We start from the raw sequence: 26407 nt of genomic DNA on the forward strand, positions 1-26407 counted from the left end.
CTCACTTCCCTCCACCCAAATTTACATCATCTCTCTAATTATTATCACATTTATAAACAAAACCAAGTGAGATTAAAAAAAAAAAACAATCAAACACGTGATTAAAAACCCAATAGCCTTGAAGCACCAAACTCAAGCATTTATTGATTCATTCTTGTCTTTATACAATTAAAATTAAAATTAGATCTAAAAAATCACAACAGGGCAAATATTTATGATGTGGGGCTGTGATTTATCCACGTGGGTCCTGCTCTCTATAATCACAGCTGCAAGAAGTCATTGTTTCGGACCGCACGTTTCGGGGTTCGCACCGTCACGTCATGACGTGGCACCGTTTGGATGGCTGAACTTAGCAGCAACCAATAGGGATGCGATTTCTGTAATACTCGTTCGGACCCCACTTGTGATTTCTTTTGCTGTTTTAGCGTGTTCAGCATGGTTTTAATGCACTCATATAAAAAATTAAAAAAAATATTTTAATATATTTTTAAATTAAAAATAATTTTAAAAAATAATTTCTACTTAAATGGGAGGTTTCCACATTGGAGGTTTCTACTGGATTTTGTCTCCTGGGAGTTTTTATAGGACAAATTCGCCCTTCATTATGAGCAAGCCATTGATTAAGGTTAAAAAGGGTCTGGTTAGATTTATTACATGACAATGTGTTCTAATGCCAATAATTGGATGGAGATTTGAAGTCTTTAATTTCTCGAAACAAGAATTAACCCTCCTCTTCAAACCATAAGGTTTTCAAGCATTTAGTTACTATTTTAAAACAATATAAATTTATTTTATATTTTAATTTGTTTCTTTAATAAAATATATTCTAATTTTTTCTATATTTATCTTTTCAATTCTAAGACATTAACCAAGTACAATCTACCATAATTTTTTTTCTTAGATTTCTTAAGGTATTTTTGATGAATATATGAAATTGAATTAAAAGATTTTTGTTCCAATACTTTATTACTTGGGGTCATCTACTCATTTTTATTAATATATTTTCAATCTTTAAATAAGTTAGTAGAGTAGTTTATGCATAACCTTTTATTTTCACGAGGATAATCTCCTTTGGCATTTTCAGTACGTATGTGTATTCTCTCTTCATCTTGTTTCAACTATATATGAGGGCAGCTTTGGAATCAAAAGTTCAAAAAATATCTAGGAGTATAATGTACGTATACCTGCCAGAAGTACGATATACTCAAAGCATAGGGTATGAATACAAGGGGTAGGCCATATGTGATGGAGAAATTCTACATAATCATGTACTGTATAGAAATCGAAAGAAGGACAGTTCACCAGCTTTTTATACAGAAGAAAATAAAAATATAGTAATTAAAACAAGAAAGGGGTAGAAAAAGTTTCTGGGTCCAGCAAAATGTTTTGTTTATTACACCAAACCTCCAAAAGGGATAAACCTCTTCAAAGCTAGCTAGAAAGGGGCGCCAGTCGGTATAAAATCTAGTGAACATTAATATTTGTCTGAAGTCTATATATGCAATGATAATTATGAATTATTTAATTATAAATTTGATCATGGTCCCAATTGTAAGTAACTGGGACCAATATTTTAGGTTGCATACTTTTTATCAGATATTTCTTTCATGCGAAGATATTTTCTGGGACCAATTTCTTAATATATATGATCCACTAACAATAATTCTTTTAAATATATTCTCAAAAGAAAAAAAAAGGAGGGGGGGGGAGAGTTCAAGTAAATTATAAAAAATAGTGTCAAATCATCAAATGATGAGTAAATATTTCTATAGAATATAAAATTTTGATTAAATGATGAATGTTATAGCTGTGAAAGTAAGTTGACAAATTACATTATTTGTAATGTGGTGTTGACATGGTTCTCCAGCTCTCTTGCTTTCAACCTTTTTCTGTAATTAGGCCTTTTATTTTTCTTAATAAATTTGCTCGTTCTAAAGAAAAAAATTGTACATATGGGCAGCTTAAGATATGAATCTACACTCTCTAACTATTTAAAAAATATTTTTAACTTCAAAAAAATATTTTTTAATGTTTTTTTTGTATAATTTTAATATATTAACATAAAAAATAAATCTAAAAAATATATATTTTAACAAATACATTCATCACAATCTCCAACACACCATCGACACCCTTTATCACCAAGGTATGCTCTTGGCCTCCCATCACATGCATGCATTATAAGCAGCGTTATAGTGTTATACCCTAGTCTACATGACAATGGACCTTCGCCTATAGTTAGCAGGTTATGGTGATGATTGATTCGAGCTCCAACTTGGATGCCAAGTTGTGAAGTGCGCCGAGATTTTGAGTATATTCATGGAAAAATGTTGAGAACTAATAATTTTTATTGGATTGCTGTTGAAATTGACATAATTAAAAAGAATTTTTTATTACACTGTTAGTTGTAAAAAACTCCATTTACCTCTCAAAGACGATAGAGCAACCAGTAAAAGTGTATTAGATTCTAAAATTTTCTCACCTATATTAGTTTCTAAAATATTTTTACTGACTGTGCTATTTAAAAAAACTCCATTTACCTCTCAAAGATAGTCAGATTAATTGTTTAATTTTGCTTTTCATTAATTCATCTAAGAAAAAAAACGGCTTAATTTTTTATTTACTATAAATTAAAAAGAGCTTAGGATATATATATATATATATATATATATATATATATATATATATATATATATATATATAGGTGACTTTATGATTGCATTATGGTTTATAAGTCACCGTCGAAATAATAATCTGTAATTATAACTTATAAATATAATTATATAATACGAAATGGGAACAAATAAAAGGTTAAAAGAGTGGAAGTTGACATGATTAAGATCATAATTACAGCTTATCTAGAGAATTACTGCCTGAAATGTATAGTGTGTCGCAATGATATACAGCTAATTGTAGCTAGTTGGTTATCGTGCTGGATACTAATTATTTTGGGCTAGTTACTTGTTAAATGATGAACTTGGAAAAATGGTGATAATATTTAGTAATTGGAAGCAAAACGTCATGCTCACTCGATAAATAATGATATATTGTTAATGAAAAAGAATAACACAATTATCAATTGATTTATTTAGCTCGATAATCACCCCAAGATTTACATGGAAAATGATATTTGGCAATGTTGTTACATTTGTATATAATGGTATAATAAAGCAAGAAACTAACTTAAATTAAATCATATCAAAGCAAAAATTAATTACCTTTTAATATTGATATAATCTGGATTTTTTTATATCAAAGTTATTAACCCGTCGGTCTATGAATTTTGGTTATAAATTGCTAGATAAATCTAAAATATATCATTTCAATTTTTTTTTTAAATAAATCAAAATTATATTATCTTGAAAAAAGTCAAACAAGATTTTATTTAATTAACTAGGACATGTTATTTTTGTCCAGTCAATCAAACAACATCATATCAACTCATATTTAGTTTAATTTAAGACTTAATTTAGATTGAGTCACCAAATCAAATTGTGACAGATTTGAGATTAACAATGCTTTTAATTATTATTATTATTAATTTTTGGAACTGGACTACTTAATCAACATTTCTCACGGGATGGAATGACAGCTCCTGTAGATTACAAAATTTCTACATGCCTAAACACCAAGAAAAATTGCCATAGTTTCTATAATAACATATCAGTTAATTAATGTAAATAAATAAATAAAACCCTAAAATAAATATATGTAATTAAATATTAAAAAAATATAATCTGTTACCTTGAGCCAGTTCTGTTCCCCCTTTCCTCTCTTTTCCAATTTGTCTAATTATTACCTCAAGATGGGCTTGTGGATATATTTAGTGGGGTGGATCACTGTCAAAGTCAAAGGCCCTAGAATTGAGATGGGCTTATCAAACCCTGTTAGAATTAATGTCAGTTCAGGCCATTAAATCTAACTTATTGTCCAAATTAGGCCCATGTTCCCATGCCCACACTCCTAAAACACCTCAACCATTACAGAGATCCAATAGAGCATGGATTAATTACCAATTAATTAGATAATCCACACACACACACACACACACACCAGCCCTGTTTGCATAATATAATCTTCCCATTTGAATTTAGATAAGGCTGGGTTTGGATTTCTCATGATGGGTTATTTATACAATAAATTCAACTAATTTCTTGAAACTACTGAGAAATTATTTGTGAAAAATTAACAAATATATATATATATATATAATTACTTCTGAAAAGAAAGAAAAACTTCGTGTAAAGTAAAAGGAAGAGAAACCAAAGTTAATACTAAAAATAAATAAAATAAGGATTAAATCCCATGCTATGCTTGATCTATATACAGCATGTTAGTCTATTCAAGAAACGACTATATATAAGTGTTAATTAATTAAGAAATCAGTTGTTATTTCTCTTGTGCTATATATTCAGAGCCTTGATTGCTTACTTCGTTGTACATGTCTGTTCCTTGCGACTTACAACCCTTACGACCTGTTGTCTGCCGTTTATAGGCTTATTCTGCTTTTCAAAAAAATAATAATTAAGAAATCAGTTTTTTGCTATTTTTTAAAGTGCCCGTTATTAACTCTATTGAATGGAAATTGTAATTTATTATATGCATTTCTGGTATTACTATATTTTTCTTTATTAAAATCGAAAAATTTCTTCGTTATTTTATTTTTAATAAAAAGCTATATACAAAGTATGCTGGTATTTTGCATAATTTTATTGAAATGACATGTCTATATATATTATTACCCTATTCAATATATTTTTTAACTTAATAAAAAAATATGTTAACATGCTCTGTAAATTTAAGAATATTTCATAGATTATTTAATATAAATGAAATGTATTTGTTTAAATATTTTAAATATAATCCTTATTGGTCATTAATTTTATATCTTAAAAACAAAGAAATAGAATTTAATCAAATAATATTTAATTGCCTTAAACATTTATTAGTACAACACTGGTTACTAAGTATTGCTTTTAATTTTATCCCACAAAACATCTCAGCCACAACATAACACAAGAATTCGAAACATGTTTTAAATTAAAACATCCTAGCTAGCCTTGAATTATAAATCGAGTGTTTTTCTTTAAGGTAGTTTTTTCAAACAAGCTTGAAGAACCATTTAAGAAAATGCTCTTTTATTTTCCTTTTATTTTAAGGAGCTTGAACAAGAAAATGAACTTAAACAGAATTCAACTTCGAGTACTAACAAATCAATTGCCTATATTTAACTCTGTGTTTAAAAGGCCAAAAGGAATGTAAGAACAGCACCAACCTACAGTATATGTGATCCCGTGACAATTGATTTTTAACTCAACAAATCCATGCTCATTTATGTTCATCTAACAATCAAGTTTTCACAGCTCAATGGGGGTAAAAATGCCTCAAAAACTCCATGCTACATGGAGCAACATGCATTTAGTTTTGCTAGAAAATTAGGAGAAGAACCCAACAAGGTTTGAATTAATTCACTCTAATGAATGTGGCTGCCCTCCTGGATGCCAATGCAACCAGCCACAACACTTATTGAAAATGAAAGAACATGCATTGAAACAATAGTGCACGGAACTGTCAATAGTATCAAAGTCCGGCAGCAAATTGCACACCAGTAGCTGGCAACCATGAACGGCCACCTATGAAGTTTGCGACTGTGAATTCTGATGCTTCTTCTGCACTAGTTATAACCTTGTAACCAGGCCACTTAACTCTTCCACTAGTCGAAGCTCCAGGTCCGGTGTTCTTGTACTCTCCATAATACAAAGTGTTTAGGGCAAAACTACCATTCCACTCTAGCCATCCTGCCGGATCCACCAAAGAATCAAGATAAGTTGAGAGAAAAACTGTACGCGAGTATTTCCTCCATGGCCTTCCTAAGTATGTTTTTGATGAGCCAAGGTCTTCTGCAGCAAATACTTGTGAATTATGGATTACAATCCCTGTGTTAGTATAAGGGCAAGACCTGCCTTGGGCTGTTATAACGTTGTTTTGGCCACCAATTGGCCTTCTTACATATATCATGCAATTTTGTAAGACAACAGCTGCATCTCCAAAAATGAAGTCTATTGTACCATAGATAGAGCATTCCCTATAGAACTGTCTTTTACTGTGGACATATAAGGTGTCTTGATACCCTTCAAAACCACAACGGTAGAAGACAGAGTAATCGGAACTTGATCGAAGGGCTACAGCTTGATGGTTTTGTGGACCAGCTGTGTTTTGGAATGTGATGTCCCGAGCAATGAATCCGTGACCATCGACCCCTGAGGATTCATCAAATTTTTAACATTGGTCTTGATTTTCACACATAATAGATAAGAAAAAGGCTGTTTACACTTAAATTAAGACAAAGAGAGTTAAAAGATTTACCAACAGTTGCAGTGTGAAATGTGTCAACACCTCCACCGCTTCTCTTGTTCCCAGTGATAATGGTTTTTGTCATTCCATCACCAACAAGCATAATATTCTCTAGTTTCTTACCAATTTCAAGATACTCTTTATACACCCCACTCTTAATATATATAACAAACCTCCCATTCCCACTACTCTTTTCTGCGGCTTCAAGTGCCGCCTTTATGTTACTGTAATCACCTGATCCATCTTGAGCCACCAAAAGATCTGGAGATGGTGAAGGTTCCTGCAAGAGCTTTCTATCAGATGCTTTAACCCAGGTAGGAAAATCATCTTGATAAGTTTGAGGGAAAACTGATGAGGCTTTGTTATGTAGAGCCAAAGAGTTGGTTATTAGCTTCGAAACATTGTTAGACATCATGAGAGGTAACATAGAGTCTGAAACCCCTAGATCATTGATTGTGTCTTTACAACTTTCAAGATAGGTTGACGCAGCGCTAAGCCAAGTTTGGGTATCAAAATTGGTGGATTTTAAGTTAGAGTCAAGGGCGAGGATGAGTTCATCAATGGTCTTGTTGTAGAAGTTTAAGCATTGTTTCCATGCATTCTTTTCTTTCTCATTGCGTAATGTTGGCCATAGCCGCTGGTGGTGATTTTGAGCAGTGAGAGCACTTTTCAAGGCTAATTCGATTGCCACTTTACGAGACTCAAATTCTTGGTTAGGTATAAAGGGGTTTGGGTTTTGCTTCATGGAGTATTTGCATGGTTCAGGGTGTGGGGTTTTGTTGCACCATGAATCTATCTCATTAGAGGTGATAGATGACAATGTTGGTGAAAACAATGAGCAAAAGCTTATGAACAAAACAGATAAACCAAACTTTGTAGCCATTTTAGTAGGCCTAAAAACTCTTGAAAACGTGAATGTAATCTTTTTTGAAAATGGTGAGTACTCTGCTTGCAGCTTTTGGCTAGTTTGTAGGAAAGGACACAACCGAAAGCTACACAAGCTAAGATATAAGAACAAAGATCTTAGTACTTTGTCTATAAAGTATATGTTGTTCCCTTCAAGAGAAGCGACTATATATGTTGGAAACAAAAACAAATTTCAACCAAGAACTCAGTTTTTTATCAAATTAATAAGTGCTGTTATAAATCTTTTATTGTAACTTATCTTTTGCTATAAACTCCATGCTTAATTTGACATCATACTTCTGCAGTTACACCCCTTGTACATGTTTAAGAAGAAACAAAACTGTTTTGTTTGATATAATGGACAACAATTACAAGTTTTGACCTAGGGTTTTATTAATTTCACATAGCCTCTATACGTCGTCTTCATGTGCTCATATGTTGGGATATGTAGTATTCTTTAAGTTATCTTGAGACTACTTGTCAATAAGGTTCATGGGTATACATTTTACTTGCTAGACTATAATCTCAGTTAATGATACACTAGTTTAGAGAGTTTCTTGCTTTATAAGTAGTGTAGGCCAGGTTGTGAATCTAACGACAAATTAGGTGGTTGAGCTCCAAAGCGGAGCCACCTTTCGAGCTACAAGGTCAAGCGAACCTGTTAGGAAAAACCATCACATATTGCTTAGATAAATATAAAATGCAAAGTTGTTTGTGCATTAATGTTTTTATATTGGTTCCACTCATGAATAAGTCCATGAAGCACATTCGACTCAAGAAAGTGCATTATTATATTTAAGAAGAAATAAATTTTATCTTGTTTAAGGACCATTGATCTTCAACTTAAAAGGTCCATGCAAGCCCCATGTTCCTTGTATATTTCTTGCTAAAAAAAAACTAGCAGCAAAAAGAAAATTTGCATACTTAAGTTATTTAGTACAAGATCTGATGAAAATGGGATATTTCTGATCTTATGGCATGGATATATAGAGCTTTCAAATTATTTTACACAAAGCATATACCATTTATAATAAATAATAAATTTAATATCCAAAGGGGTGAAGGCCCCTACTGGCCCTAAGGTAGCTCTGCCATTGATTCTATCAATGACATTACAGTGACAACATGTTTGTTTTTACAGCCAACTCTCAAGGCTTCTCTTTCTCAAACTACTCTCTTCATTCTCCCAACCTTGATCACGCTAGGAAGATCAAATATGAAGATCCTCCTTCACCTAGAACCATGCATATTTTTTTTTTAATATGTATGAAAATGTAACAATTGACAGAAGAGAGAAACATTAGAACAAATGGAACTATTCTTAGAGCAGATGTAGTCATTTTTGCAACTGCTAAATAAGAAACAAAAACTTGGGTTAGGAAAATGGAGGCATTTTAAGGACATCAAAGTAGAACAATAAAGAAATGTATCACATACCTGGTAAGCTGGTTCGATATCTTTCATCCCTGCTACCTTTAAAAATTAATGGTAGATGGACATACCTGCCTAAGAAATGATTCAATTATGAGGCTAATATGTACAGCTTTAAAGCCGGGAGGCATTTGGAATTCAGAGTAAAAAAAGGAACCAAGAACGCCACCAAGAGCCGGCTGCAGGAAAATATCAGCACATAATTAGTTAAACATTAAATACAAATCTTCCAAATTAATTTTGTGTAATTTCTAAAAGCTAGTAGAGGGAAGAAATTGATCAATTTGAATTTTCTTTCTGAATTTCCTTTTCTTTTTGGAAATTATATGCGTGAAAATATACATCAACATAACTAATAACACATCAATATAAGATAATATTTTGTGTTTGGTCAGTGTTCCAAAACACAAAAAATATATATATATATAGAAAAGAAAAAAATATATTTGGATAAAGAGATAAAAATAAAAATATAAAATAAATATATCTTCCAGATGCTTGAGCATAATTTTCTATTAATTCCTCCATCAAGATCCCCAGTTAAAAGAGGTAAAGAGCCTGAAATATTACATGTAGCCTTTCGAAACCAGAAATAAGGAAAACAAAGAGAAGAAGAAAGTAGCATAAGGAAATTCCAAACTCACCTCCACGCGAAGTAGTTATAAGTCTATTGTCTAAGAAATCAAAGTATCGCTGTGTCCAATCAGAAAATGCACGAATCGGCTGTAAAGAATGGAGCTGATTCCTCAGCCAATTTATGCTGTTTGTCAGCTCTTCAAAGACAAAAAACTCAGCATTTTCACCTGGAAGATCTTTGTCAGATTCGTCACATAGCTCATACCGGCAAACTGGGCAAGTATTATGCAAGTTCAGCCAACGAACAATGCAATCAGAATGGTACAAATGCTTGCACGGTAGCTCCATCACGTCACCACCAACCTCAAATATCTCCTTACATACAGGACAATGCATGTCGTTCATCAAATGTCGTTCAGTGATTTTCACCACCGGCAACGCTTCAATTGCCGAAACTGGTGCAGGAGGTGGCCCTAGCAGTTCAGTATGTGTCGTAACTTGAAAGAGCAGATAATCTTCATCGTTACCAAAATTGTTGATATGGCTTCTGTTATTACTACTATTACTTGGAGGAACAACAGGCTGTGGTGCCGCGATAGCAGGTCTTTGCAGGCTTGGAGGATCCACAAACTGGAGGGTAATCCAAGGTCCATTGGCACTTCCAGGTACCCATCTGATTCTTCTACCAAAATCAGCATCCTGCCGCCTTGTAGGAGGATCGAGCATTTGCGCCAAAGAGTCCAACAACCGTGCACCTGGAGACGGCTCTAAGCCAGATAGATCAGCAATAAGCCTGGGCCTTGATACATCTAGCTCATGATTTATTTCCCTAAAGCAATACGGACAAAGGATTTCAAGTCGGTTTAAGGAGGTGAACCTTAACGTACGCTGGCAATTTTGACACCAGAAGTAATGAAAAGTTCTCATTCTTCTGATTCCGTTGACTGTAACACGAGGGCGATTGATCAATGACATGTGTTTCAGGGGGGCTGAGCAAGTATCTGCCTTTGTTAGGTCTAATTTGTCGAGGAAGAATGATTCACAATCTTTTATATGTGAAAATGTCACAGAGAATGGCTTTTGGAGGCACAGGAAGATATTCTTTTTCTCTGCTTGGAGGTGTTACTTAGGCCTAATTGTCACTTTCTTCCATGAACAGTTTCTTCTCACTTCTTGACAAAGCAATGGATGAATGAGAAACGGTGCAAAGCTAATACATAACTTTCGGTTAAACGATGACCTAACTAGACAGACGACTTATCCATAAAGTTATGTATCTAATTCCCTGAGAGTGAATGAAAAGCTAAAGAAAACACGTGCACTAGTTTCATATCTTCTGGTTTGCATAGAACCCATACAAAGATTCCATGGCAATAAAGAAGCCAACCAGATTCCATGGAATCAAAGTTTAAAAAAGAAAAAAAAAATCAAGATTATTGATCAGCACAGTATAATGGGAAAAAAATAAAATTATAAAAAATATTGACAAAAATAGGTGTAAAAATGGGGAAAATCAAATTAAAAAACAGGTGCTATAAGTTAAAGACTTATTTTCTTTTAATTTTTTTTCTCAATAAATACGAGTGAGATGTACCTTTTTCCATGTGTTAATTTAGTTAAAGACTCCAACAAGTCAATTTATCCCGACCACGTCATTATCAACTACTGTATAATCCGAGTCCTGACAATGTAATTTTTAAATGCTTTCATGGAGAATAAGTGGTTCATGAGAGGTTACAAGCAATGGAATGAAAAGAATAATTTCTTTATTATTTGATTAATTAATGTCTTCAAGACAAGTTGGGAACCATTACAAGGGACTCCACAAATTAATTAAGAAAATGTTGAAACAATGAAAGAACAAACAGATTGAAATAATCAATGGTACCGAAGGGGACTGTTAATATCATCAAAGTCCAGGGTAAAATGGGACACCAGTAGCCGGCAACCATGACCTTCCGGCTATGAAGTTTGCGACTGTGAATCTTGATGCTTCGGTTGAGCTTGTTATAACCCGGTAACCACGCCACTTAACTCTTCCTCTAGTGGAGGCTCCAGGACCAGAATTTCTGTACTCTCCATAATACAAAGTGTTTAGAGCGAAGTTACCATCCCACTCCAACCAACCTGCTGGATCCACCAAAGAATCAAGATAAGTTTGAAGAAAAACTGTACGAGAGTACTCCTTCCAGGGGCGTCCTAAGTAAGTCTTGAATGAGCTAAGCACTGGTCTAAGGTCTGATGAAGCCATGACTCGTGAGTTATGGATTGAAATCCCAGTATTTTGATTAGGGTCAGTCCTGCCTTGAGCTGTTACGACGTTCTTTTGCTTATCCATAGGCCTTCGTGCATATATCATACAATTTTGTAAGACCACAGCTGCATTCCCGAAAATGAAATCGACTGTGCCATAGATGTAGCATTCCTTGTAGAATTGCCTTTGGGAGTGGACGTACAAGGTGTCTTGGTAACCTTCGAAGCCACAACGGTAGAAGACTGAGAGGTCGGAGCCTGATCGGAGGGCCACAGCTTGGTGGTTTTGTGGACCAGCTGTGTTGCGGAAAGTGATGCCTTGAGCAATGAATCCTTCCCCAGTCACGGCTGAAAATTCATGAAAATCAATGGTACGTAGACTAATTAAGATTGATGTTGCAAGGAAAACTAAAATTAATGGCTCTAATATACAAGTCATGAAAATTAATGGTAAGTAGACTAAGACTGATTCATGAAAATTAACTTGTTTGATGATGTATGTTTGTACGTAGACTAATTCCGATTTTTTTTAATTAATTAATGTTTATCCAAAAGTTTTTATGCTTGAAAATTGAAACTTCCTCTTGGTGCCTGTAATTAATCAAAGAGTGTAGGACGTGAACAAGTCTATCCGTGGACATTTTCTTCTTACAAAGTGTTCAGTTTTTCACAATAAAAGCTACAAATACAAAAAAGATGCATGTTTAGTTAAAGAATTGAAGATGAAAATATAAAATAAATCAATAAATTTTTATATTTTTAAAATAAAAAGAAAGATAAATTTTTGTATACCATCTTAATTTTTTTTTGTCTTGAGATAATAACCATACCTTGTTTTATTAGAAAAGTAGATGAAGAGAAATTAAGGGAGAGGATGTATGTATAAAACTTACCAACAGTTGCAGAGTTGAAAGTAGTAAAACCTCCACCAACACTTCGGCTTCCGGTGATGATGGTTTTTCTCAAACCATCACCAACAAGCATAATGTTCTTTAAGTTCTTTCCAATATCAAGATTTTCTCTATAAACCCCACTCTTAATACGAATAACAAACCTCTTACTGCCACTCCTCTTTGCGGCTGCGTCAAGGGCTGCCTTTATGGTACGGTGGTTCCCTGAACCATCTTGAGCCACCACAAGATTTGGAGATGGTGAAGATGTTTGCAAGAGCTTTCTATCACCTGCTTTAACCCAACTAGGGAAACCATCATTATAAGTTTGGGGTAAAGTTGATGAGGCATTGTCCTTCAAAGCCAAGGTGTTGCGGATTAGCTTTGAAACATTGTTAGACATGAGAGGTAACACGAAATCTGAAACCCCAAGATCCTTGAACCCGGCTTTGCAGGTTTCAAGGTTTGTTAAAGCAGTGCTAAGCCAAGTTTGAGCATCAAACTCGGTGCATTTTGTGTTGGAGGCAATAGTGTGGTTGAGTTCTGCAATGGTGTCCTCGTAGAGCTTTAAGCAGTCAGCCCACGCAGCCTTTTCTTTCTCATTGCGGCATTTTGGTCCTAGCCATTTGTTGTGATTTTGAGCATTGAGAGCCCGTTGCACGGCTAATTCGATTGCCATTTTGCGGAAGTCAGACCTTTGTTTCGGCACAAAGTGTTTTGGGTTTTGCTTCATAAAGTACTTGCATGGTTCAGGGTTTGGGGTTTTGCTGCACCAGTAATCTATCTGGTCATTAGAGGCAATAGATGATGAAAGCAATGAGCATAAGCACAAGAACAAAAGAGATAAACAAAGCTTTGTGGCCATTTTCGGGAGGCCTAGCTAGAACTTGTTGGAAAGATATATCAATGTTGTAATGATCAAGGCTATGGATCGATGTGGCTCTTTATATAGGGGAATGAGGAAGGTGGACTTTTTTTTTCCCTCTTTGTTATGGTGTGCCGGTGACAGCTAGGTGTTGGCCAGCTCTGTACACATATTGTTTGAAAACGACTAATTATTAATCATCTGCTTAATACTCAGATTATGTTTGTAACAGCTCTTTTACTACTCTTGTCTTGTTATATATATATATATATAAAGAATGCTATCCTTTTTCATAGATTAATAATTGTATACTTGGTAAAATCAAGCTTACATTACTGGGTAAAGAGAGACTTTCTTTTGCATGCCACTTGCCTGGATTTAGTTAATTATTTCTATGCAATTAAGTCCAGATGAGAACACGGTTTCCTTGCGTTTGAAAATAATTTAATTATCTTCACTTTGTGTTAATTCTAGAATAATTTAATGTAATGAGAGTGAAGGGCTGATGAAGACAATGACAGAATACCTCGAATTGTAATCAACTTGTCTGCCAAGAATACTTCAAAATTAACCCTTAATTAACTTTAATTTTATATATAATTAACTTTTTTAATTTCTCAAATGAATTGAAACTGTTTCTGATGAGAATCGATTCTTCGTGAGGATGTTGAACATCAAATCACATAATCTTGTGTGTGTATATATATGTAATTATCAAAATACAATTTAATTTGCTAAAAATCATTCATGGCATCTATCTTTTACTATTCTCTTACTGTGGGTTGCCGGCTTCTATAAACTGTTCATTCTCAGTATTATTGCTTCTTCCTTTTTGAAAAACAAAAAAATGAAAATTGAAAGTCTTCTTATGGTACCTGGAAGGATTTGTTTGACCAGGTAGCCTGTAAATCTCACACCGTACTGTATATATATATATATATATATATATATATATATAGACACATGACGTGCCAATAACCTTCTCTTCGACAGTGTAAGATGGTGGACTTTTCTATATAGTTGACTTTGAACCACAGGCAGCTGCACTAAACGCGTAATCAAAGGCACGTAGATTTGATTATATCAACGGTGATGACCATTTTCATCTTCTCTCTATCTCTCTCTCTCTCTCTCTCTCTCTCTTCTTTTCGCCTTAAAAAAGTAATATAGGGTTTGCGCTAATTACAGGTTAATGTATACTTAGTATATTTAATTAATTACCACATACATCTCTAATTATATATCAATTAAATCCTTCTTTTATTTTTTTTTCAAATCAAATCACCAGACCTTTTTTAAAAACATCTCATTCATTGACAATCTAAGTACCCTGAGGTCTCCATAATTGTTTTTTTTTAAAAAAAAACTACGTTAAATTAATAAACCCGAATATATATACGAGTTTTCCCACTGTTTATTTATTTTTTTTCTATCTTAAGAGGAATCCCAACTGCATAGGCATGATTGCAAATAATTTATAGGAGGCTCTCGACTACGTGAAGCGGTCATTTATTTATTTGGATGGAGCAATATATAAAAGGTTATCATGAGGCTAAAAATAAAGAATAAGGGTACATGTGAGAGAGCATTATTACATTAATTTGGTAAGGTCTATCGCCAGCTTCGTGAGCTTCGTGATGGATACCGGATAGATAATATATTATACATTTTAATTAATTTTTTTAAACAAATTAATTTAATTCTCACCTACTTACTAATTAAAATATTTGTGGACACAAGAAAAGTTTGACCTTATAATGTATATCACTATCGCAAAAGTCATTATACATGGAACAGAGCACGAAACAAGCAGCTATCGATCTCACTGAATTTGAAAAATAAATATTGAAAACCATGCAAGAAAATTTAAGCTATAGCACAATTAGCTGGTATTATCTTTTTTTCCACAGCTTAATTTCCGGTCAACTCTTGAACGCTTCTCTAGTTCTATTAGAGAATGAATGTGGGCTAAAATGAGCTGTGCCTATCAAATTCTTTCTCGGAATACAGGCCGTACATTTCTTAAGGCCTCTTGAGCTCAAAAAAGGGCTTGTATAGTTGCATGCGTTGCTTTCAAGCCAGCCCGGCCCATATTGTCAACCAGGTGACCCACTGGCTAGAGATTAGGCTTAGACCGGATTGAGAGTTCAATGGGTCAGATCTGAGATCTGATTTGATTTTTTTTCAAAAAAAAAAAAAAGTTTTTTTAATATTTTTTATAAAAGTTTAATTTGATGGGAGTCAATGGTAAGATTTAATAACTATAATTCCATGCTTTCATTTCCAAAAAATAAAAATAAAATTCCCATGCTTTCTCTAAGTAGAATAAGCCCAATACTCCAGACAATATGCACTTTAATGAGGAAGCTGGTATTTTGTGTCGGAGAGGCCATGCTCTTGTAATATTTTTATTACCTTAAATAAAATTTGAACACATTCACACAAAAAAAATATATTTCTGACTTGCTCCAATCAAGTAATAATATAAGTAAATTAACTTATTTATACTTTCAGTGAGTTAAAATGTACAGAAAGAATCCAATTAAATTAGAAAAGAAATACAGTGACAAATACCACAGCATCATGATCAAAGGTCAGAAGTAAATGGGACCTTGGTGGTTGGCAGCCATGACTGGCCAGCAATGAGGCTTCTAACAGTGAAACGCGAGGCCACAGATGGGCTTGTTATAACATGAAATCCTTTCCAAGCAACCCTCCTTCTTGTTGAAGAGCCAGGCCCAGAGTTTTTATATTCTCCATAGTACAAGGTGTCCTGAGCAAAGTCACTGTTTAGCCATGGTGACCAGCCTGCTGGATTAATAAAACCATCAATATAAGTTTGAAGAATGACTGTCCTAGAATACCCCATCCATGGCCTCCCCAGGTATGTTTCAAATACACCAGCCACCGGCTTCAAGTCCGGTGCCGGTAGAATTTGTGAATTATGGATAGAAATTCCGGTGTTTTGGAAAGGGTCATTGCGGCCTTGCGCTGTGATCATATTTGCTTGACCCTTCAAAGGCTTCCTCACAAGAATAATAGAGTTTTGGAACACAACTGCTGCATTACCAAAAATGAAATCTATGGTCCCATAGATGTAGCATTCTCTGTAGAATTGCCGTTGAGAGTGGACAAAAAGGGTGTCTTGATATCCTTGAAAGGAACATCGATAGTAAACTGAGAGATCTGAGGCTGATCGGAGTGCAACGGCTTGGCCCTTCAGTGGACCTGCAGTGTTGCTGAAGGTAATGCCACGAGCCACAAAGCGAAGGCCATCAATACCTACAAATCAAATTTTAGGTAAAGTAGGCATATAATTTCTTTCAGCTTACTGGACAAGTAAAGGAACACAAATTAAAGTACTGGAAAATCTTGATCAGATGATAATTATTATCACGTGCAATATCATTTCAAACAAAAATAATCTTCAAAACTATAGAAAATTGCATGTGTTCTACGCTTTGCTCGCAGGATATTTAATTTATAGAAAAAAATAATTTAGTAATTTTTTGTCACTTTTGATTTCATTCCTTTTGAAATTTTTCTTCATAATCCAGAGATCTTTGATTAAGGATATTCTATTTCTGATTTTTTTTTACTCGTCATCCCGTTTTGTTTTGTTTTTTTTTTTTTTTTATAAAACACTCTTCATCCCACTTATAACTAGCGAAACAACATGCTGATTACAAATATTTCTTCTATTAAATATTTTTTAATTATTCAATCTAATATAATAACACTTGTGACAAAGATGAAACATCATAACTATTCGGAGGAGCACAATGGTTCATAAAACAATATAAAAGATATCTTCTTAATTAATTTTATTTTTATTCTGACAATGATATTTCAATTGATTACTCTAAATTTTATTTTTACATCATATTTTAATTAAACATAATTGATTACTCTATGAAACAATATTATATTAATTAAAATTAAACAAACATAACCTTTTCGTGGATCGGAACGTTTAAGGAAAAAAAGGTATCTTCTTAATTTTATTTTTGTGTTGACATAATATTTTAATTAAATATAACAATTGAACAATCGCTCTAAAGCTGAGGAAAGTTTCACAATTTAAATATTGTATAGATAAAAAAAAAAGAATGAAAATCATGGAATATTATTTGAGAATCAAGACATCTCTTGTTAAAATACTCTTTACGTCTAATTATCATAGCCCTTTTTTATTATGAAATCGTAACTTTTAAGTGAAGTGATCAAAACATTAAAAGAACTTCTATGGACAATTCAACAATTACGTATTTAATTATTAACCTCATTCTTCTTCTTTCTAAACAAAAGAAACTTCATCTTCTACCTTTCTATTCATCACAAATTCAATAAGAAATTAATCGACGTCGTAAATATATTTCATTAACTAATTCAATATTGACAAGCATGTATCCAATTAGAAGGCTAGCAAATATAGCAATGATAATGGATGTTTCGAAGATGGAAAGATTGATTTTCTTACCAGCAGTTGCAGAACTATAAGTTGTATAGCCACCTCCAACACTCCGGCTGCTTGTGATTATAGTATTTCTCATGCCATCACCAACCAGCCAAATATTGTTATTGTTAGCTCCAACTTCAATATTTTCCTTATAAACTCCTCTTTTCACATGTATAATCAGTCTAGTTTTGTACCTCCTTTTTGAGGCTGCATTAATTGCTGCCTGAATAGACCTGAATTTCCCCGAACCATCTTTTGCCACCACGAGATTTGCCATTGCTGTTATTGATGCAGATTGCAATAACCGCCTGTGGTGCCTGGGGAACCAGCTTGGAAACTCTTGTACTGTATTGTTGTCTTCAAGCAAAACCCCATTGATTGCCAGAGCATTGCTAATGAGCTTCGATAGGTTTTTCGACATGGCTGGCATAGTGAAATCCGACACATTAAGGTCTAAAGACCCGGTTCTGCATGTTTGAATGTTGGTAAGCGCTGTACTTAGCCATGTTTGTGCATCAACATCTGTACATCGAAGCCTCTTCTTCCTTATCCCTATTAGGGTACGGTTAAGTTGAAGAATGGTATTAGAATGAAGTTTTAAACAATCAGCCCATACAACTCTTTGGTGCTGGTGCTCGCAGTTCTGCCCGAGTTGCGAGACTTGCCTTTGTGCAATAAGGGCTTTCTCAAGGGCTAATTGGACCGACATTAACCGGAACTTGGACCTATGTTTGAGTGCAAAATGGTGGCGGCTATGGCTCATGAAGTACTTGCATGTTGAAGGGTGTGGTGTCTGGTTGCACCACCACGTTATGTTGGATTTGGTGCTCTTTGACGCTGCGAATGAGAAGATTGAAGAGAAGACTATCAATGTTGCCAGTAGCCTAACCTTGGTTGCCATGGTTTCTGATTTGGACCTTGAAGTTCTTAAGGGTCATAATAACATGTAAGCAAAGTGTTTCTTGATATAGTAGAGTACTGAAGAAAAAAGGTTAATTTGATGGACTAATAAATTGTTTGGATGGCGGAGAGTAATATGCCATATATAAGTGCAAACGCAGGATATGACACTACAATCCATGCTGTCTTTACTTGTGTAGTGCACCATTGAAAATGACATGGCAAGTCAAGCAATGCCCAATAGGAATTAATAATTCTTGTTTTATTTAATATATAGTGGTTCTCCTTTTCAATATTGAAATTATTTTTCATTTATATATCGATGTCGTTTGTAAGAAAAACTTGCTTCCTATCATGTTCATAGGGCAAAAATGCATAGGATTGCTCGCCTTTCTGGTTTATATTAGCGATGAAATGCAGAGGCTAATTAGCCGGCTAATTAATCAGATTAAAGTTTGATCAGGTCGGTCATCATTACGAAGAGAAGACATGCTATGCTTGCAAGAGAAAACGTATCCCATGAAGTTTCCTTGAACTATACGTGTCAATTCATAAATTTACTTCGACTTGCTTAACCGTGTAAGCTTTGACATAAATTCTCATAATTAATAATGTTTTGAAGCAAAACTCAGAGCTCATCACATTTGTCATTTTGTCAACTGCTCTAGCAGTTGCTCCATTCATCAAGCTATGAATCATATCTGTCAACAGTATTTTATGTGGATTAATTAGCCGAAAAACAAGAAACATGCTCCGTACACATGATTGTTCTGAAGAAATAAGCATTATTCTTCGTTCTTTCTTTGTATTTATTAATTATTGTACTTCTTCTCAAGTACAGATGAAGTAACAGTTCCTTTGAAGGAATAAATAAAAATTCTCAACTATTACTCAAACAATCCTGACGAAAGAGCCATAAAAGTCTGAATCAACCATGTGATTTCTAGATTGTAGATCAAGATAGCTATAATATTCTCTTTATACTTCAATCATGAAACTGAAGTTTCAATGGCTAGCAAGCATTAATTAAAAAAGGAAAGAAAAAGCTAACAAGCAATAACAAAAAAAATAAAAATACCACCGGAGCTCCTTTATTTCATCCTTTATTTTACAAAGGTTAACACGTGTTGATCTACTATGTAGAAGATGACACAATATTTTAAATGTTATTGTAAAAAGTTGCCAATGATCATTGAAAGGCATTGTTGTGCCGTCCAAAAGACATCGGCGTCTCTTTTTTTTTTTTTAAATTATAGAAAGTTTAGAACACCCTTAACCTCACGAACAAATTTCTAAGAAAACCAAAGTTAAAAAGCTTAAAATGCCTCTTGAAATTAGACAAAAAAAAAAGTTGACCTTAGAAGTTATGTGATAATTACACTATACAAATGTATAATGTAAAAATCTAAAAATACCCCCTCGAGTATTATATGTGTTGTTTTTTAAGGGGCATGAGGGTAATTATACAATGCAACAAATATGTGAAAATACAATTTTACCCCTAAATATGTCTATTTTTTTTTGTTATTGAAAAGCCCATCAGTTACTTTATTGTGGATTGCAATGTGTGCAATCTATAAAAAAAACACTGAGTTTTAGTTTTATTTATAATTTTAATAATAAAAAAATATATAAGTAAATAGAACAAAGGTCACAGCATATAGTTGGTTGTTAAATGTATATATTTTCGGTGACCTCCATAATTAGCCCTAATAATCCTTGGTTTGTACTGCTTATTTTGAGCAAATTAGGCCTATCACAACCCAAACTATACTGGGCCAAGCCCTTACCCTCGACCCGGTTGCAACAAAAATTTAAGAATCAGGATTAACTTTAGATTCATGGTTAACTTCAGGTTCTTTTGCGCAACAAATTAGTTTGTCGTATATGTTTTTTTAAAAATATTTTTTTAATTGAAAATATATTTAAATAATTTTTTTTCTATATATTTCAAAATTATAAATTAAAAAAAAATTCAATTTGATGGGTTTTTTTAGTAAAAAAAACTATTTAAAAAGCACTTTAAAAAATAAGTTATAATGTAAAAGTAAATACTCATAATTAAATTAGGTGGTTATTGAATATACTCTTCAAATATTTCAAAAAAGAATAATAATTTTGATTAACACTTAAGTTGATCAGAAAATATTTTTTTATTATCGAAAAAAAAGTACACTATTTTTTTTAATAAGAACTTGAGTTTTGAATAATTTTTTTGATTCCTAATCAGTATATGAAAACTTTAGACAAGCAATGATATATAGTTTTTTTTTTCTTTTTTTACGAGAGAGACAAGAAATGTCTTGATAATATAGCATTTGGGTTTTAATTAAATCCTTCAAGGTTCATCACAGAGTCATTCCTTCCTCTGTCTCAACAGTCCAAACTCCAAAGATGGAACCTCCAAGGTTTAATGGTTAAAAGCCCACAAAAGCTCAAAAAGCCCTCCAAGGCATCAATTTCATTGACCTCCGCAACAGGCCCAAAATAGCCCTCATTTGATCATTTGGATCCAAACTACATTGACCAAGCTCGTACTCGTTGTCCGAGCCCAGGAAACAAAGACCTAGAACCATATTTTTTAGAATTGGCCCAATATAAGATCAAGATTAAATAGACTGAAAACCCAAGGTATGCTTGTTTTTAAAGTTATATTAAAAAAAAAAAAAAGAAGAGGATATATTCAAAATAAAACCGGATCAAAAAAGAGTTTGAGATCATCATCAGATTGACGTACCAGATCAAGTTACGTTTTATATCACTATATCATTGCTTGGAACTAGAGGTTGAGTTTTACTTTAACAAAAATGAAAAGGGAAAAAGCATAGGGGTGGCTTGTGTTTATATTCAAGTCGTCAGGGATGGGAGCCGAAGCCTACACAAAAGGTGAGCCTTAAGCATGCCAGAAAACCCCTAAAACTATGAAACATCAGTGTACAATATTAGAAACATGCATTTTGTTGCTTGAAATGCCGAAAAAGGCATTGTTGCTTGCCTTCTTCATATACTTTTTGATTAGGCGTATGGAGATGTCCTATATTCAAGAAACGTGATATAATCACCTAGCTTTGTTTCTTGATTTTAGATTTTCTTGCACAACATTACGATCGAGTCATTTGGGACGTGTATGGAGTGGAATGATAATTTTTTAAAACTTGAATTTTTTTTATTTAATATTTAATATTATTTTGATATAGTTAATTGTTAGAAATGATTTTTAAAAATTAAAAAAATATTATTTTAATACATTACCAAAAAAAATACTTTAAAAAACAACCACTATTTTACTTCCAAACACCCTCAATAATTATAATTGTAATTATTTTGATATATTTATATGAAAAAATTACTTTGAAAACGCTTGTATCTTTGTAAAACCAATTCCCAAAACCATTGTAAGCACACGGTTTACTGGCACATTATTTAATTTGAGTGACAAATTCAGTTGATGGTAGCGATGATTGGTTTCTACAGGTTATGAATTTATGCATAACAGTAGCTCACCCGTGACACACATTTCCACAAAAATGGTCGATCCCTCAGTAGCCCATGTTAAATTACTCTCTGAATTTATTTATTTTGGTTTTAATTATTTGGGTTATCTTGAATGAGTTTTCATACAAATGAAAAATGAAATCCCTTAAAAAATATATTTTTTTGTAACTTTGTTTTTGAATTTGAATACAAGATAATCACCTAAAAAAAAAATTAGTTAAAACCCCACGTTCACAGGAAGTGTACGTTGGTTCCTGACTACCACTACTTTGTCAAAGGAGTATAGTAGAAGAAGAAGCAAGCACACATCAACCATCACATATATATTATGACTATGAGTCCTCTTCAAGAAGGCAATCATCCGAACCAAATACACTGTAACTAACAACATTGATCACCACCGTAAACGGAGGCGCCGGAAATGCCTCGCCTCCACTATTATCTTTGTTTTTTTCGACCAAAACTCTCCCTCCCTGACTAGTTAATTTCAGCTTCTCTTTCAAGTGAATGTACGTACCCTTTATGTTTCTTCTTTACTTTTGGTACCCATCCTGTTACAAAAATCTTGCTTGAATGGTTAGGAAAGTATAGGAGGAGGAAGTTAATTAGCTAGAGGTGTTTGATTTTGACTTTGAGAGAAAGAGAGAGATGGGTGTGTTAAAGAGAGTGCTGGTTTTTGGAGTGGTGATAACGATGGTTATGGTGATGAGAGTGGCTTCACATGATTATGGGGATGCATTGACTAAAAGCATTTTGTTCTTTGAAGGGCAGAGGTCAGGGAAGTTACCTCCTACACAGAGAATGACTTGGAGGAAGGATTCTGGTCTTCAAGACGGCTTTCAGATTGGTGTAAGTCTGGTTTTGTGTGTGTGTGTAAATGCTTCTTCATTGATATACCATTTCATTTTTATTTCTGTTACCATTGCTATTGCCATTGCCATTGCATTGTTTTGGGCCACATTTGTTCAGAAAAAAAGCCGACATCTGTTTTCAAGTGCCACCTGCAATATGTTAATTGCCCACCTGTAGTATCAGGGCAGCTTGTTGGTGCAAGTCCTTTCGGACGGCCACTAACTTCACTTGGATCGGCGAGGGCTCAACCGGGGACCAGAGACTAACAACAGCATTTGAGTGCCATACTGTGCTGATATATTTCTGCTCATAACATGAATATTCTTAAAAATAACAACTGTAGGAGAGACACCGTTGTTGCTTACAGGGGAGGGGTGCAAATTTTTTAGTAAAAAGGTGGAAGGACACCTAATTGCTTGTGACTTTGAAAATGATTGGTGAAAGTGATTTTCCTTGTGAGTAGAGCACACATGTGACCTAAGAATCACGGATGTGAGTTAATTCATTCACTTGTAACGGATGTCTCTTGGCTTTTTATAACATGTTGCTCATGTTAGTAACGACTTACTTACAAGGTTCATCACATTGTGCTATTCTTTTTTCTGACAGCTTTACTGTAAATGAAACCAAACCATCTCTTCATGCAAAAAGGGACGAAATTGTGCAATAAATTGGGACCATATGCGCCGTCTGACACATCTAGTAAATCTAGACCACTCTTAAATATCACACTAAATCAAGAGGAAAATTGAAATTGACTTAAATGTTCTGAAAAAGTAAACTCATTGTCTAGGACCTCTAGGTTTGAAACCCAAATCAGGCAGCCTGATTTTGTCAGGCACGTAGGCGAGGGGCTGTTTCTACACGTTGGTGCATAGAGTGGACCACGATTCCTTCCCTTTATCCAAACACAAAAGAAAAAAAAAATTGGAAAATCACTTCTTGCTAGATTAGTTTTATTCTGCTATCACGTGGGGACATAAAGTTTGTTCTGAACATTCTCAGGTTGATTTGGTTGGTGGATACTATGATGCTGGCGACAATGTTAAGTTCAACTTTCCAATGGCGTTCTCAACAACAATGCTGGCATGGAGTGTATTAGATTTTGGCAATTTCATGGGTCCAGACCTGCCACATGCACTAGAAGCTATTAAGTGGGCAACCGATTACTTCCTTAAAGCCACAAGCATCCCTGGCTTTGTATTTGTTCAAGTTGGTGATCCTTATGGTGATCACAATTGCTGGGAGAGGCCTGAAGACATGGACACACCTAGAATCCCTTATGCAGCTAGTAAACAGTTTCCAGGCTCAGAGGTGTCAGCTGAGATAGCAGCTGCCCTTGCAGCATCTTCCATGGTATTTAGGCCTAGCAATCCTGCATATTCTGCTAGGCTTCTCAAAAGAGCTGCAATGGTAAATGAGATCGATTCGTATTTCATATGCACTTTGTTTTTAAACTATTGGTTAAACATACTTAATCACTAATAAAAAAATGGATTAGGTGTTTGAGTTTGCAGATGCTAACCGTGGTTCGTACAACGATACCCTGGGACCGTGGGTGTGCCCATTTTACTGCGATTTCAGTGGCTATGAGGTACTCATCAGAACATTCAGAACTTGTCAATATGAATTACAATAAATCTATGCTTCCATTGCAAAATCATATTCTCAAATTAAGTATGGTTATCAATGATAATGTCTTTACAGGATGAATTGATCTGGGGGGCAGCATGGCTATATAGGGCGACCAAAGCACCTAATTACTGGAGTTATGTTGTGCAAAACATAAGCAATTTGGAAAAAAATGTTGCAAAACATACTGATCGAGTCGGCTATGGCGGTGGTAGCTTCGCTGAATTCGGATGGGATACTAAGAATGCTGGTATTAACATACTTGTTTCAAAGGTGACTATCGAACTTGATTGCAGCATCTCTGTTCGTTGTTATAATATGCTCTTCTCTAAATTCTTCTTGTTGCTTTCTTTACAGTTGTTGCTTTCAAGCAAGACTTCTGACGTAGGTCCATTCATTCCCAATGCAGACAAGTTTGTTTGCACTGTGTTGCCTGAATCACCTACTGTCTATGTCTCATACTCTCCAGGTAGCCTTAATTTGTTCATGAATTTCTTTTGCAATTCATACTTCAAAGGCAATTCATTCTGTGATGGAACTGCAAACAATTCAAATTGGTTCCAAAATTCTTTTCAGGTGGACTTCTGTTCAAACCAGGAGGAAGTAACTTGCAACATGCCACAGCTTTATCCTTTCTTCTTCTTGCTTATGCTCGTTATTTGAATCAATCCAATAGAGAAATTCATTGCGGTAATGTTGTTGCCACTCCAGCTAGGCTTATTCAATTCGCAAGAGGGCAGGTAGGCCTTCATCCTTTCTCCATCCTTGGTTAAGTCATCAATCTTGTTACCGGTCTTGTATATTAGCTAAGGAAATGTTACAAAATGGTAATCTACGCAGGTGGATTACATTCTGGGAACTAATCCATTGAAGATGTCATACATGGTTGGATATGGCAGCAAATTCCCTCGGAAGATACACCACCGCGGCTCGTCTCTGCCTTCTGTTGATCAACACCCTGCCAGCATCAATTGTCAAGGTGGAACTCCATACTTCCAAAGCAATGATCCTAATCCTAACCTGCTAATAGGAGCTGTCGTTGGTGGACCTGATAAAGGGGATTCCTACTCTGATTCTAGAGCAGATTTTGTACACACAGAGCCAACCACATATATTAATGCACCTCTTGTTGGCCTCTTGGCTTACTTCAGATCACATCCTCCGCCCTTGTAGAATCCCCCCCCCCCCCCAACCTGCTGATATTCTGTTCCTAATGTTTTCTTTTCTCCTGAAAGGGAATTAATTACAATTACAATTATAATTATATTTTTTGCCAATGAGTTGTTAGAGCAGTACAGTACTATACAACCTCAAAATGGGGGTTAATATACTCTATATTATTATTATTATATCTCCAAATGCGATAAGATTCATATTCTATAGTTTGAAAACTTTTCCTTAAAACTAATGCCATGCTAATTAGTAAAAAACTCAAGTTCTCCTAGCATTATCCTAAAATTAAGAAAAAAACAGAGGGATTTTCTAAGCTCGTTCACCGCATCACTCAACTCCTCTGCACAATCTTTCATGGCGGATACCTCCCTAGGCTTCATGCCATGGGTTTGAGAGATCGTCGAAACAAATGTTATAAAATATTTACGAAAAAAATAAAACGTCCTTTTCAAATGTTATTCTTTTCACAAACACTTATAACGTACACATTAAATTGATGGTAATTACAGTTGATGATTTTATTTTTTTTTATATTGTAATACACGCTCATATTTATCCTTTTTTTTTATTCAAGCGGAATATGTGAGTCAGTTTATGTATATCTTGACTATTCTCTACAGG

General features: G+C 34.2%; 5 protein-coding genes across 7 annotated transcripts; 1 reads left to right on the top strand and 4 right to left on the bottom strand.

Moving 5' to 3' along the window:
* Positions 1–5580: 5580 nt before the first annotated feature.
* Positions 5581–7237, bottom strand: LOC133675319 (pectinesterase-like). Its single transcript, XM_062096662.1, has 2 exons — positions 6367–7237; positions 5581–6260 (listed from the first exon to the last, which is right to left on the bottom strand). Exons 1-2 carry the CDS (start codon positions 7235–7237, stop codon positions 5581–5583), a joined length of 1551 nt encoding a protein of 516 aa, XP_061952646.1.
* Positions 7238–8206: 969 nt separating this feature from the next.
* Positions 8207–10345, bottom strand: LOC133676333 (E3 ubiquitin-protein ligase RZF1-like). Of its 3 annotated transcripts, none has more exons than XR_009835577.1 (3): positions 9336–10345; positions 8698–8870; positions 8207–8494 (listed from the first exon to the last, which is right to left on the bottom strand). XR_009835577.1 is itself a non-coding variant. In XM_062097997.1 (2 exons), exons 1-2 carry the CDS (start codon positions 10240–10242, stop codon positions 8830–8832), a joined length of 948 nt encoding a protein of 315 aa, XP_061953981.1. In that variant the 5' UTR covers positions 10243–10345; the 3' UTR covers positions 8207–8829. The 3 variants fall into 3 exon arrangements, 1 of the variants encoding a protein (XP_061953981.1); XR_009835576.1 differs by having other exon boundaries at positions 8207–8608; XM_062097997.1 differs by having other exon boundaries at positions 8207–8870.
* Positions 10346–11016: 671 nt separating this feature from the next.
* LOC133675500 (probable pectinesterase/pectinesterase inhibitor 17) lies at positions 11017–13331 on the bottom strand. Its single transcript, XM_062096903.1, has 2 exons — positions 12414–13331; positions 11017–11868 (listed from the first exon to the last, which is right to left on the bottom strand). The coding sequence occupies exons 1-2, from the start codon at positions 13273–13275 to the stop codon at positions 11177–11179; spliced, it is 1554 nt and encodes a 517-aa protein (XP_061952887.1). The 5' UTR covers positions 13276–13331; the 3' UTR covers positions 11017–11176.
* Positions 13332–15752: 2421 nt separating this feature from the next.
* Positions 15753–18759, bottom strand: LOC133675415 (probable pectinesterase/pectinesterase inhibitor 33). The gene is made up of 2 exons (XM_062096783.1): positions 17756–18759; positions 15753–16557 (listed from the first exon to the last, which is right to left on the bottom strand). Exons 1-2 carry the CDS (start codon positions 18633–18635, stop codon positions 15863–15865), a joined length of 1575 nt encoding a protein of 524 aa, XP_061952767.1. The 5' UTR covers positions 18636–18759; the 3' UTR covers positions 15753–15862.
* A 3628-nt stretch (positions 18760–22387) lies between these two features.
* Positions 22388–25959, top strand: LOC133675416 (endoglucanase 4-like). Its single transcript, XM_062096784.1, has 7 exons — positions 22388–22978; positions 23987–24394; positions 24483–24575; positions 24689–24886; positions 24971–25082; positions 25190–25353; positions 25454–25959. The coding sequence occupies exons 1-7, from the start codon at positions 22778–22780 to the stop codon at positions 25784–25786; spliced, it is 1509 nt and encodes a 502-aa protein (XP_061952768.1). The 5' UTR covers positions 22388–22777; the 3' UTR covers positions 25787–25959.
* Positions 25960–26407: the final 448 nt, after the last annotated feature.

Source organism: Populus nigra, chromosome 16, assembly GCF_951802175.1.
Source record: "Populus nigra chromosome 16, ddPopNigr1.1, whole genome shotgun sequence".
Taxonomy (NCBI): domain Eukaryota; kingdom Viridiplantae; phylum Streptophyta; class Magnoliopsida; order Malpighiales; family Salicaceae; genus Populus; species Populus nigra.

Coding starts and splice junctions, on each gene's coding strand:
- LOC133675415 (XM_062096783.1), bottom strand. CDS start 18,635: ATGGCAACCAAGGTTAGGCTACTGGCAACATTGATAGTCTTCTCTTCA. Junction 16,558..17,755: donor TTATAGTTCTGCAACTGCTG/GTAAGAAAATCA, acceptor TTTGATTTGTAG/GTATTGATGGCCTTCGCTTT.
- LOC133676333 (XM_062097997.1), bottom strand. CDS start 10,242: ATGTCATTGATCAATCGCCCTCGTGTTACAGTCAACGGAATCAGAAGA. Junction 8,871..9,335: donor TATAACTACTTCGCGTGGAG/GTGAGTTTGGAA, acceptor ATTTTCCTGCAG/CCGGCTCTTGGTGGCGTTCT.
- LOC133675319 (XM_062096662.1), bottom strand. CDS start 7,237: ATGGCTACAAAGTTTGGTTTATCTGTTTTGTTCATAAGCTTTTGCTCA. Junction 6,261..6,366: donor ATTTCACACTGCAACTGTTG/GTAAATCTTTTA, acceptor ATGAATCCTCAG/GGGTCGATGGTCACGGATTC.
- LOC133675416 (XM_062096784.1), top strand. CDS start 22,778: ATGGGTGTGTTAAAGAGAGTGCTGGTTTTTGGAGTGGTGATAACGATG. Junction 24,395..24,482: donor TTCTCAAAAGAGCTGCAATG/GTAAATGAGATC, acceptor AAAATGGATTAG/GTGTTTGAGTTTGCAGATGC. Junction 24,887..24,970: donor TTAACATACTTGTTTCAAAG/GTGACTATCGAA, acceptor CTTTCTTTACAG/TTGTTGCTTTCAAGCAAGAC.
- LOC133675500 (XM_062096903.1), bottom strand. CDS start 13,275: ATGGCCACAAAGCTTTGTTTATCTCTTTTGTTCTTGTGCTTATGCTCA. Junction 11,869..12,413: donor TTTCAACTCTGCAACTGTTG/GTAAGTTTTATA, acceptor ATGAATTTTCAG/CCGTGACTGGGGAAGGATTC.